General features: G+C 39.0%; 1 protein-coding gene across 1 annotated transcript in view; it reads left to right on the top strand.

Annotated features, from left to right (window-relative positions):
• Positions 1-13,089, top strand: part of sema4f (sema domain, immunoglobulin domain (Ig), transmembrane domain (TM) and short cytoplasmic domain, (semaphorin) 4F) — a 55,504-nt gene that overhangs the window by 39,882 nt on the left and 2,533 nt on the right. The window contains exons 2-13 of the mRNA XM_026936919.3: positions 5,496-5,644; positions 7,067-7,126; positions 8,215-8,313; positions 8,781-8,892; positions 9,283-9,402; positions 10,389-10,543; positions 10,688-10,869; positions 11,585-11,726; positions 11,941-12,163; positions 12,315-12,424; positions 12,677-12,828; positions 12,920-12,975. Of these exons, the coding sequence (XP_026792720.3) occupies positions 5,496-5,644; positions 7,067-7,126; positions 8,215-8,313; positions 8,781-8,892; positions 9,283-9,402; positions 10,389-10,543; positions 10,688-10,869; positions 11,585-11,726; positions 11,941-12,163; positions 12,315-12,424; positions 12,677-12,828; positions 12,920-12,975 (1,560 nt within the window). The remainder of the gene's footprint in view (positions 1-5,495; positions 5,645-7,066; positions 7,127-8,214; positions 8,314-8,780; positions 8,893-9,282; positions 9,403-10,388; positions 10,544-10,687; positions 10,870-11,584; positions 11,727-11,940; positions 12,164-12,314; positions 12,425-12,676; positions 12,829-12,919; positions 12,976-13,089) is intronic.

The raw sequence follows: 13,089 nt of genomic DNA, 5'->3' as shown, positions 1-13,089 counted from the left end.
ACTGAGTTCAATCTAACACTTCTGAAGTCTGTCACTCTAGAATTGTCAAAGAGCTCATTTCATTCTGTTGCCTGGTGGAGAGGAATATGAATCCTCCCATGAATTCTCTACAAAAGCCCCTTGATACTTTTATCAAGGAATAGAGCATGTCTGAGTACTGTGCCCACATGAGATGTCACATTTGCTCCTCTGTTCGTTTGCCAGACTTTGATCTTGTTTTGCTTCTCAAATACCCTTGTTACTTTTCTCCATTCTTTCTTCCCTCATGCTTCTGCTATTCAGCCTTAGTCAGCAGCATCCCTCGTTTCCATGGTAACCATAAGCCTATTGTGCGGAATATATTAGGATTGCTGCATCCAGTTTCTTATATTCCAGAAAAAAAGGATCATATCCATTCATATAGGCCTCTAGAGTTAATGCATTATTTATCTTCCAGAGTTACGATTAAAATGACAGCCAGTAACTGATCACCTTTCAACTGAACAATTATCTGTGTGTGTGTGTGTGTGTATGTGTGTTTTCTCTTGTGGTGCTGATTAAATCAGGAAGTTAAATCAAATTGTGAGCAATTAGTAGCAGCAGGTGGTTCTCAATGACCTGTGGTGAGAGATGTTACATATTGTAGAGACATGAGTCAGTGTAGCTAAATAACTGTTTGTTATATAGGTTATTTGCAGTAATTGTGCTGATGATGGAGCTGCTTCGATTTGTTAGATTACAGTGTTGAGTCACGCCTGGGCTGAACAGGAAATAGTCTTTATATTTTGATTTCAAATCCAGTCAAAGTGACCAGATTTCTTCTAAGTGACTTGCACAGTAACAGAGTGACTTTTTTGCATTTTTATGGATGCGAGTCAGGATTTTCTCCAGTGCTGATGGTGAACATGGTAGTGTAATTTCATTTCATTCTACTATTAAATTATATCACATCCAGAGCATCCTTGTAGAACTCAAAAGTGCCTAAAATTGAATTGCTGACACACGTGATATAAAATACTCTGCTGATTAAACCCAGTAACACGCTGCAGTGTTAATTATTCCAATACACTCTGTGATTGACAGGTTTTGGGTTTGGGGTGCATTATTCATAAATGTTGTACTATTCCTCTTCTAATATCAGCTCCCACAGTCCCTGCGCAGTTGGAGTCAATCAGAAAGCATTTACACAGCACACTCAACTTGCTGTGGGGCTTTATGCAGCAGCAGGCGTGTGGGGGTAGGGTGCATTTTGTAGAGGGAGAGGGGAAAAGATGGCATCCGTATCAGATTCTGACATGATGGGAAGGAAGAAAAAGCAGCATACTGAGAAGAAGTCGGGCAAAATCAGAGAGATGATTATTACTTATTATAGGTTGTAGAGATGTATGATAGAAGATGGCAGCAGGAAACAAGTCGAACAAAAAAGCTAAAACACCACCGCTGTTTATTGCTGTCACACAAAGTATGTTTACGCTTCCCATTCCCCTCTCTCTCTCTTTTTCTCTCTCTCTCTCTGTCTTGCTTGTTTTTCATTCATGATTAATGGAGTGCGACTGAATAAATGATTAATGAGCAGAGTGGAGTAGGCTTTGGCTGCCTTTCCTTCCATGGCAGGCCAGCACTCAGGCTTAGCACTCCAGTGTCATCTCTCTGTTCTGCTGCCATCGTGGACCCCTGCTCCAGACTAAGCATGTGTGTGTTCACTGGAAACTGTGAGAGTTTTGGCGCTATTTGTTACAGTGCACCACCTGCTGAGTATCTCCATGTTTTAATAGGGCTTGAAAAAAAAAAGTGACTTCCTGCTTCTATATACACACTCAACCATATTTATCTCTCTCCATCACACCACAAGATTGATAGATTGACAGAAGGAGGAAGTCGTATAGTCATGTGAAGTAGGGGGGCAGATGGTGTAGCTCTAAGAACTTAACACCACATCGCCCCACACACATTCCTAGAGGGACAGAAAAACGTCTAGCACAAGGACATTTCTGAGGACCTTCCCTCAGGGACAGGGTTGACGTCTATCTCTGTCTCTTTGTCTGTCTCTGCCTCAATCTGAAATGTCAGTCCAGGATTGAGGGGTGGGAGAGGGAAAATGGGTGAGAGTGTGGGTCCATTTGGCAAGCTTTTAGGGGACAGATGGAAGGAAGCGAAAAAGCAGAAGTAAAGTCAAAGAAAACAATCTGGGATTGAAATTTTAATTCAAAAATCTTTCAATGTCTCATTGCATTTTAATGCTAGGTTTGATATCCAAAGTATGTTTTTACGGCACAGTTGAAATGGATCATTACTTTAATTTGGTCCGTGAAACATTTCTCTCTCTCAACTCAGTTAGAATAATAGTTATCTTTGTGCATTGCTCTTTTCTCAGATAGAATTTGTAATAAGCCTATGGCATACAAATGCACATTTCTTGATGATATTTAAAATCCTTCAAATCAAAACCCCAGTGTTTTTAACCCTTATCTCTATAGTGTGTGTATGTACCACAGATTAGAATTTCAATAAAATATTTTTTCTACACTAAGATCAAAAACTGGAAAAAAAAAAAAACAGAAAGGCAGTTACTGAATTAAAATATGCAAATATATAACATGAATTCAAAACTATGACTATTTCACTTAAACAATATAGGTTTGAGAAAGCTATGAGGGTATAGTGTATTATATAGTGTATAGTCCTTTAATCAGCCTGTGGTATCTTGCTTTTTTTAATGATTTTGTTATCTTTTTCCTCCTGCTTTCCCAGGTAGCATGTAGTAAAGGGGACTAAACACAGCAAGTAATAGCAGTCACACATCATTATTTATTTATTTTTATTTTTATTTTTTCAATTCAATGTGAGGTGAAATCACGGACACATGTCCGTGTGCACTAAAATGATCAGATGACCGCTGTTTGGTGAAAAAAGTAGGTAATTTGGCCTGTAATTTTCTCAGAGGAGGATGGAGAAAAACACTGATATGGTTGATCTGGACAGAAATAAAATCAGAGTAGCACCTGTAAAACAGGAAACTACCCCAGGACTCCATGTAAATGTAATCCCATCCAGATAGGGCTAAAGTCTTATTAAAGCTGTTCTAGTGTATTTTTTCTGAAGTTTCAACACTCAGACAAATTACAAAGTTACTTACTTACTTATGTGCTCTCAATGGTTTTTCGTGTATAAGCATAAGAATTCATGTGAGCATTTACAGAAATCACATAAATGTTTGCCGATGCCCTGGAAACAGGCCTTAGATGTCCATCATCCAAGGAGTGAGTTTTGAATAAACAGGTTTTCTGTTACTTTCTCACATCAGGGAAATGTGTTGTTTATTCACTAATAACATATATATGTGGTAATAGCTCATGCAGATACTACAGGTTGAAAAAAAAAATGCTTGAGCGTTCGTTTAAAATGAAGCATCCCTTGCCACCACCCCAGACAAACCGTCTCATGTAATTGTGTTATGAAAAGTCAGGATGTTCATATTGTAGGCTTTGCTTTTTCTAGTATTCAGAGACAGCTGTGTCTGTATAACCATTACTCAACACTGGTGGCAAATATTGACATTATGTTGTCATATGCTTGTGTGTGTTGTGTGTGTGTGTGTGTGTGTGCTAGAGTCACTCTCTAGTACTAAGTAGGGATGTTTGACAGAGCAAACTGAGCATACACTCATGTACCGATAATAACAGTAGGAGGATTGTATAACTGGAATTACTTTTGTATTAATCAAATTCATTTTTATTACATCCTTGCTTAATGGGGTGTATTGAGTGTGGTGAAGAAAGCACTGCAATGGCAGACCTTGTGGACTGATAGATTGATGGATACACACACACGTACAGTAGAAGTGGTACACAGCTGGTGCTTTTACAAGCAGCAAAGACAGAGCTTTTTTTTGCTAGAAGGAATGTTGGAATGGGAAACATTCTGACAAGTTCACATTATGTAGACTGTTTTGAGGAAAAAGAATAGATGAAAAGGATAGATAGAGTAAGGTAGGAATATTAACAGAAACAGTAATTGCCTGTGTTCATCATCGTGTGAAGCGGTGAGCTGAACTCGCTTGTACACAAATACAGAGACTCCTAATTCCTGCAAGCCTGTGGGTTATAGGGTCAGTGAACACATGGCTGAGCCTCCATCAGATCATCCTCCTCATGACTCCTCATGAGATCAAGTGGACCTTGACAGTGAGAACACAGGGAATAATAACCAATCCGACACCATGCTTCTGCATTAAACACACAGACTGCACATTGAAAGCAAGACTTTAAGATTCAATCTTGCTAAAACAAACACAGACAAAAGAGGGCTTTATAGTAAAATGATTTGAATATTTCTTTTCTCTATGTTTTTGTCATGCTCAACCCATTAATAAATACATGAGCATGATCTCACCTCATGCTCTCTGGTATCTTTTCTCAGGCTGATTGTCTGATAAGTGTGATATTGTGTTTGCTTTTTGGAAAAAGCCATGGGAGTAAAATGCTCAGCCTTGTGTAGCATTACTAATTTCCCTTAAGACAGTAGTGTGTTTGCAGATATCTAAAGATATTTGCAGGCTGTGAATTGTGGCGTTGACTTTCAGTACTTTCAATAGATAACCATGTGGACCTCCAACATAATTTTAAGGTGGAACCTTCTTAATATAAAAAACAATACATTTAATAACCATGTACAAACAATTCCACATGACCATTAGAAAAGCCCAGCCAACATTTGGACCAAACACATCACACATCTGATAAAGAGGTCAAATTGTATGAGTTTTGACATGTTTTTATCACATATGCCTGTTCCATATGTTCATAGATCCTCTGGCTTGGGACAACTTCCCCAGTTCCCCCTTTTGAGAGGCTTTGAGGCAGAACTCACACTTCACTCTGGAAATATCATAGAAAGTCTGAATGACTCCTACTTTTATTTTTGAGAAAGTCTGCATACAATAACAGAACAGTGGGAAGTGATTGACATACATTTTAGCCAAAATGGAAATAAATAAATGCACTAGAAATCTTTGCATCACAAGGACTGAAAATGTTTGAAGGTCAAGTCACTGTTGCGTATCTTTCTAAATTGATTGAAGTGTTCTGTGCAATTTCATTAAAAAACATATTAGTAGAGTTGTTTCATTAGGCTAGCCTCAAGCAACTGCACTACAACGCAGCTCCAATTTAAACACTGTTAATTATTCACAGTATCAACACTTTCTCTAATGTATTCTCAATATAAACACTTCTACTGATACGTCTCCACAGAATTACTAATCACTAGCTAAATGAGTATGTAACTATTGTTGTCATTGTGTATGTAGTCAGTGGGTGTGTATGTTGTTGTTGGTAGGATATTAGTCTGTATGCTTGAAGACAACCATATATAATAAACTATGTTTATTTGTATTAGGTTTTGGGCGAATCATTATAGGTTGGCATGAAATATTGTTCATTTTTCTCTTTGCCATTCAACCATCTCATGCTCCATCTTTCTTTCTTTCTTTCTCTCTCTCTCTTTCACTCTCTCAGTGGCAAGCTCCATGGTGACCCAGTGGGAATTCGACGACGTGGCTAACATCAGCACTTTCCTATTGGACCGGGAGTCTGGGATACTCTACCTGGGGGCACGAGATGCGATTGTTGCCGTGGATACTGCCAACAAATTAAAGTCTCCCAAGGTAAATTTCATTTTGCCTGTTGGATTGTATGAACATTAGGGATGAGGCTAAAAGAGCAACTGAGAAACTGTCTACCAGGCAAATAACATGGCAAATTAGGCAAAGATCATTTCCAGAGTACCTTTTTTTTTTTTTTTTTTTTTTTTTTTTTTATAACATTACAGTTTAATGTTATAAGATAATTGAACTTTTTTCACTTGAAGTTGATTGAACTGATCTATTTTTATTCTGGGTGGTGATGAGCAGTTGCAAAAATGATTTCATTCTCAGTAAAGAACATCACATTATATATGGTTGTGCTTCCAAATAGTCATCAGGGCAAGAATACTGTGAAAAGGAGATTACTAATCTGATGAAGGCAAATTGTTTTTCATTAAAGAAAAACTGAGCGTGCTTGTTTCTACCAATGACCTCATCTCTTCTTTCTGGTCCATTTCACTAACCAAATTACCCCCCACCTCCATCAACCATCCCTGATTTCCCCCATTATGATCTGTGTGTGTCTGTGTGTGTGTGTGTATGTGTGTGTGTGTCTGTGTGTGTGTGTCTTGTGTCTGTGTGTGTCTGTGTGTGTCTGTGTGTGTGTCTGTGTGTGTGTCTGTGTGTGTGTCTGTGTGTGTGTCTGTGTGTGTGTCTGTGTGTGTGTGTACATGCAAGCATAACCACATCTATTGCTTTAGTAAAATCTGGTATCTCTATGGCTCAGCTTGGGCTGAGCTTGTTGCCTTATGGCAGCATGACTTACTCTGATATCATGTTCCATTAAATATCATATGGCAGATTTAACAGTGTCATTATAGTGAAGTCACATCAAGGGCTGCTTCGCTGTTTTATGTCTTGCACGTAAGCCTGTAGGTAAGAGTTTGTCTTTCAGATAAACACTCAAGATGAAGAGTAGCTTGAATGTTGAGTCTGGGAAATGATGTAATGCGTCAGAGCTGCTTTGCAATGTAAATGTTCTTTTTTGTTTGTTTGTTTGTTTGTTTTTTTTGTTTTATTTACAACATCCAATGGGTTTAAGTCCAAATGATCTGGTTCTCATGTATATACACAGTGCAGATAGCTTTGGGTGCTCGCTGCTTAACTGTGTACAGTCTCTAATGAGGTTTTAAATTATGGTTGATGGACAGTATCACAGACTAATATCATGTATAGATAAACTCTTGAGTAAATTATTTTTTTAACTCTGTGTTTAGGACTTCGCCCATATGTATGTGATGGATAGATTAATAATGTGATGTGCGCAGCCTGCTTCTCTGTAATTATCTCTAATGCATTTGTTAGGCCAAATGAGTATTTGCATATTCATGGATGGCACAGTCTCTTTTTGTTGCAACACGGGACAGTTCTCCTGTACAAGATGATAAGCCTAGGTTCAAAGTACTATATTCCCCTCTTCTTTCTGTCACTCTCCATCAACAGATTGTATGGAATGTTCCAGAAGAGAAGAGCAGATCTTGTGTGACAAAAGGAAAGACAGAGGTGAGTACATGTGCTTGTTTATGTTTTTGTGTGTCAGTACTCCATGTAGTCCTTTAGGAGACTCATTAGCAAGTCAGCTGAAGTGTGTGCTTACTTAGGTGTGTGAATACTCAAATGTGTATCTACAATATCATGTTTCATAAAAAATGTAATTCATCTACAAATGTATTCCCACCACATTAAAATAGATGCTGCTGTTATTAAGAAAACATAATTAATAGGCTTGAGATTATTCCTCTCTCTCTCTCTCTCTCTCTCCCTCTCTCCCTCTCTCTCTCTCTCTCTGGGAAGTTTCACATGGGGCCAGCATGTGTGTGAGAGAGTTAATTAGGCCACTTAGTGGCTGCTGTCTTACCCACCATGCTGTTCCATGGTGACGTTGGGGGGCTGTGGATAACTGACAGTTGGGAAGAGGCTCAGAGGGTGGCGATCAAAGGGTGAGATAAAGCAAACAAAAGGCATATAAGGTGCAAAAAGGAGAGAAAGAGAGGAGTGGTGGGAGAGCCAGACTGAGCCTGTACACATGCTGTTCAGTTGAATTACACATGCACACTTCATCCAAATCACATTAAAATCAGGAACTGCTCCATCCTGACTGGTTTCTCATTTAAAACATTTGTAGTAGTTCATGCTTGTGCTATACTACAATCATTCGTATCCACAGTGGTTCATCTTCTTTCCTTTTCCTTTTAATTTCTATAATCATTTCATGCTGTAAAACTTTTTAATATACTATAAGCATATCAGTATACTACTTCTCAGAAGGTATATTTTGTTAATATTGTAGTGTTAATGGGATTAAAAGTCTTGTTTATATTTCATATTTTTTTAACATATATTTTGAACATATATATTTTTAAATCTTTTAAATATCTCATCGAGGAGGACATATTTGTCATAGAATGTTAATGCACGTTGACATTTTTGTGCTGTATGTGTGCCTGGTGTTAATTCTATTTCTTTTTCTTTCATTTATTACCTGTAATGCACATGATGTAATCATGTTTTGTTTATCTGTGTAATAATTAGTTCTTTACTCCCTGGTGTCAGACTCTGTTATTCAGTCTGTGCTCTGCTGTCCCCATCAGGCCGACTGCAATAACTACATCCGTCTGCTGGAGTTCCTGGGAGATGGACGCATTTACGCCTGTGGCACATATGCTTTCGACCCCCAGTGTGCCTTTGTGGTAAGGGAGTGTGTGTGTGTGTGTGTGTGTGTGTGTGTGTGTGTGTGTGTGTGTGTGTGTGTGTGTGCGTGCGTGCGCATGCGCATGCGCACTAGTGTGTTTGCGTGCGTGTTCATCTCACCACAACTAAATTGACTTGGCATGCTCCCACACCCATTCAAACATCACATGACAGACATCACCCTGTATGACAAACACACAAAGGCCCACACGGTCAAAGACACATTGATATGACAGAAATACAAACACATTAATAGGCATGTTCATAGTTTTCTGCCACCGTGAGAGATATAAAGTGTAGTGGCAGATGGACTGACAAGCTGATCAACATTCTTCTTGCTTATGACTATTGCCCTTTTTTCTTTCACACTCTCCGGCTTTTATATATGGTTTGCAAATTTTACAAGTCTAGATTTTTGTTTAAAAATAAAAACATGTTGGTTCTTTTTTTGTTATTTCTCATTCAGAATATCTCAAACTTCACTCTGGAAAAATCAGAGGATGGCAGGGAGAAGATGGAGACTGGAAAAGGGAAGTGCCCCTTTGAACCCAGCCAGCACTATACTGCAGTCATGGCAGGTATGAAACACACATGTGTGGGATGGTACCTAGAGGTGAGAGGTATAAAAGCGAATAGCATATTATGGATAGGAACTTACAAAACCAAAAACAGCCCTGTGCACAAGACAAACTGAACATGAAATTGAACAACTGTAATATTTCTTATAAACAAAACATGCACCACCCAAATAGAGCACACTATGTACTATGGTACATACAGATTATTACTTTACAGTGAGAGTGGACCTCCATTTTGTTGCCCTTTCTGTACTCCCATCATATATTTTATTACTTTTTTGGTATATTGTGATACCTTGTTGTTTGAATTGTAGAAAATATTATTTGGCAGTTTTGTTCTCCTTACTCTTACATCCTTCCACTCAGGTCCCTTTTCTTCTTCTCTCTCAGGGGGAATCCTGTACACTGCTACTACAAGTAACTTCCTGGGCACTCTCTTTGACATCTCTAGAGCAACGGGCATTGAGCAAGAGCGCATCCGGACTGAACGGTCCATCAACTGGCTCAGCGGTGAGACACACATACAACATGCATACATACATTTAACAGAAATATTTTCTCCTCTTCGGTTGGCTTGGGTTTAAGCTTAACATTGGGAAACCTAACAGTGATGTGGGGGTTTGATGATGAGCACCAGTAATGTAGGGCTCATAGCTAAAGAGACCTTTGGCCATTATGGCCTTGAGCAAGCTGTCAGCTGCAACTCTTGCCTCCAGCTCAGCAAAAAGCAGGAAAAGTGCAAAGTGTGTTGAACATCCCTGTGGATAAATAACCACAGAAAAACCTTACACATAATTTATAACATAGTCTGAATGTTGTTTACTGCTTATTTTCATTCAACCTATGAAAAAATACTTATGTCCCATAGTACACTACTACCCTGTATTTTCACATTAGGAAAGTATTACTGTAAGATAATGACTAACTCCAAATCTCACCACTTTTTCTTTACATGCACAATGAAGCAGTGAGGCAGTCATGAAGAATACAACAGCTTAAAGTTGTAGAATTAAAATGACCTTTGGGCATAGCAGGGTGCATTTACATTAGCACCAGTACAGAGCAATGTTGCTGTGAGCAAGTTTTTTTTGTTCAAAATTTTATTTTTTTTTTTCCATTTAAGAGAGCACCCAAAAAGACAATGTAACACAGGCAGAAATTAATGTACAATACTGCCTGTACCTATTCAAAGTACAACCTTTCTTTTAGTTAATTGAATAACCAAGGCACATTTCAAAGCCTAGTGCACAACTTGCTCCACCAAGTGAAACTTACTTCGGACATTTGTAGGAACTGTAACTACTGGAATGAAAGCTTTTTTCCAAGTTCACAACAATTGACTGTTGTGATTGGCATCCCCACATTGCACCCAGTGTTACCGGCTCTTGATCACCTGACCAAGATAAAACAGTTACTGAAGATGAATGAACTTTACAACTGCTGTTTAACTTTGTACCATGACTGTTCTGAAATTCAGTTGTTTTATCTGAGTGCAGATCCAGAGTTTGTCGGCTCAGCCTTTATCCAAGAGGATCAAAATAACAACCCAATGGGTGAAGATGACAAGATCTACTTCTTCTTTACTGAGGTGGCCAAAGAATATGACCTCTACACCAAGGTCAAAGTGCCCAGGGTGGCTCGAGTGTGTAAGGTAGGAGCCACAATCTGTTGTCTTTTTCTCTCATTCTTTTTTTATCATTAAGTTTTTTTTCTTCAGAGTTTTTATGCACTGACTCAACTTATCCTTATTTTGTGGTTAGTTGTGTGCGCATTCTAACATCACTCTTTCTCTCAGTCTGATATCGGGGGCATGAAGACCTTACAGAGACGCTGGACAACATTCCTTAAGGCTCAGTTGGTGTGTGAGGATCGAGGGAGTGGTCAGCGCTTTAATGTTCTGACTGATGTCTTTACCAAACAGCACCAGCCAGGAGACCCCAGCAGCACACACTTCTACGGTATCTTCACCTCGCAGTGGTGAGTGGGGATCACGTCAGATCCCATCCCATTTAATCTGGACCATACATGCTGGATGCTACTGGAATTACATACCAGAATAAGTTTTTCTGTATCCTACTCGTACATCCACAATGCAGTTATACCAGTCTATTATATATTTATTTTAAAATTATGTGACATAGCATAACTATTGTCTGTTATTCATTATTTTTTATCTGTTTGTCGTTAATTTTATTGTAATTGACTGCTTTGTGGTTGGAGCTCTGTACTTTTTATACTCTGTAAACTGTGACGTGATGTAACATTATTATTATTATTATTAGTGGTAGTAGTAGTAGTAACATTATTATTAGTGGTGGTAGTAGTAATAGTAGTAGTAGTAGTAGAACTACCTCATGGCACATTTTAACTGGCATCTCCCCACTTTTTTGCACAATAGCTAAGTGCCATATTTACAAGTTTGTTTACACATATTTTTTGTAATTACTCCCCCCATAGATTTCCATGAGATTTTTTTTTTTTTGTACTGTGCTGTCGTACTGTATTTATGGTTATCCGTGAATGTTTGTCTCTTTACAACTACTGTAACGCTGCAGATTCCCTTGGGATCAATAAAGTTTCTGTCTGTCAATCTATCAAATCTAAATCTAGCTGCAGTTATTAGCAACCTAAATAACTGATTATGTGAAAGGATGAGATGAAACTGTGTGTCTGTGTGTGTTGCTGTGTTTAGGGAGAGGGAGGAAATGTCTGCAGTGTGTGTGTACAGTCTGGAGGACATCACTAAAGTGATGGATGGACCCTTTAAAGAGCTGAAGAAGAGTTGTGAGAACTGGATGAATCCAGAGCCAGTGCCTACTCCCAGACCAGGCCAGGTAGACACAGACATACTATACAAATGAAGATTATTATATAATCAATATAATCCTATGGTCTTTGTCTAATTTCTGAGTATTTTACATTATACTGATACCCAGAGTGTACAAAATTCTTACAGCATTTACATCCTCTAATACATTTTTTTTTTTTTTTTTTTTTTTTTTTTAAGAACATAACATTTTCTCATTCTTTCTCACTTTCTGGCCACAGTGTCTGAACAGCGCTCTGAAAGCAGAGGGCTTTGATTCGTCACTGAAGCTGCCTGATAAAGTGCTGACCTTCATGCGAGACCACCCTCTCATGGAGAACAGTGTAGTGTCAGCACCCCTACTGGTCAGGAGTGGAGTTACATACACCAAACTGGCTGTAACCCTGACCCCTGTGTCCAATGGCAACAGCAAGCTTAATGCTACTGTTCTGCATCTTGGGACAGGTAAACAAAAATTGAAGGATGAAGCAAGAAAGTGTGTGTGTGTGTGTGTGTGTGTGTGTGTGTGTGTGTGTGTGTGTGTGTGTGTGTGAGTACATGGTGCCCTGCAGTGGGCTTTGTTACATTATATATAATATATTATTTCTTTGTATAGATCATGGAGAGCTTCACAGAATTGCAGTAGTGGGACCTAATGCAACTCTTCTGCAAGAACTCCCTCTTTTTCCAGCCTCAGAGCCAATCAACAATATTCTTCTGTACAAGGTAAACAAAGCCAAACACATATAACAGAGACACAAGGCTGGGTACTTGAACACATTTCCTAATACTATAAACAATGTGACCTGTCATCGGTCTTATTTTGAAGATAACATGGGGGTCCTGGTCAGAACTAGGGAGGCTCTGCACCGCCAAGACCCACTCTACTTCTGTCTGACTTCTGGTTTTCATGTGAAATGTAGCACAAATGCTTGTACACAGACAGGACATGCTGTGATGCTCTTTACTCCTTCTCAGGGTGAGGCTCTGGTCAGTTCTCCTAACTCTCTGGTGAAGCTGCCTGCAGAAGGCTGCACTCTCTACCCTACTTGTGAAGTGTGTGCACGTGCACGTCCACTTGGCTGTGTGTGGAGAGAGAAGGAGGCTGCCTGTAGCCTGGCTGTCACAGAGTGAGTCAAAAAAACATGCACACACGCACTCATACTGCTCATACTGCACATCTTTCTTCATCACCTAATGTCTTTACAATTGTGCTTCCAGACCTGGTGAAGTGCTAAATCCTGAACATTTGGTCAGTCGGTGTGGAAGGAGTGAAGGTAAAAATCTATTACTCTCTTTAATCAGGGCACCTGATTTGTTTGTTTGATTTTTAAAACACTGTTTACTTTTTTTCTACATGATATTGATTAATATTTAGAAATAATGCCACC

The sequence above is a fragment of the Pangasianodon hypophthalmus genome, chromosome 4 (assembly GCF_027358585.1).
Source record: "Pangasianodon hypophthalmus isolate fPanHyp1 chromosome 4, fPanHyp1.pri, whole genome shotgun sequence".
Taxonomy (NCBI): domain Eukaryota; kingdom Metazoa; phylum Chordata; class Actinopteri; order Siluriformes; family Pangasiidae; genus Pangasianodon; species Pangasianodon hypophthalmus.
This window is presented reverse-complemented; position numbering and strand designations above follow the sequence as displayed.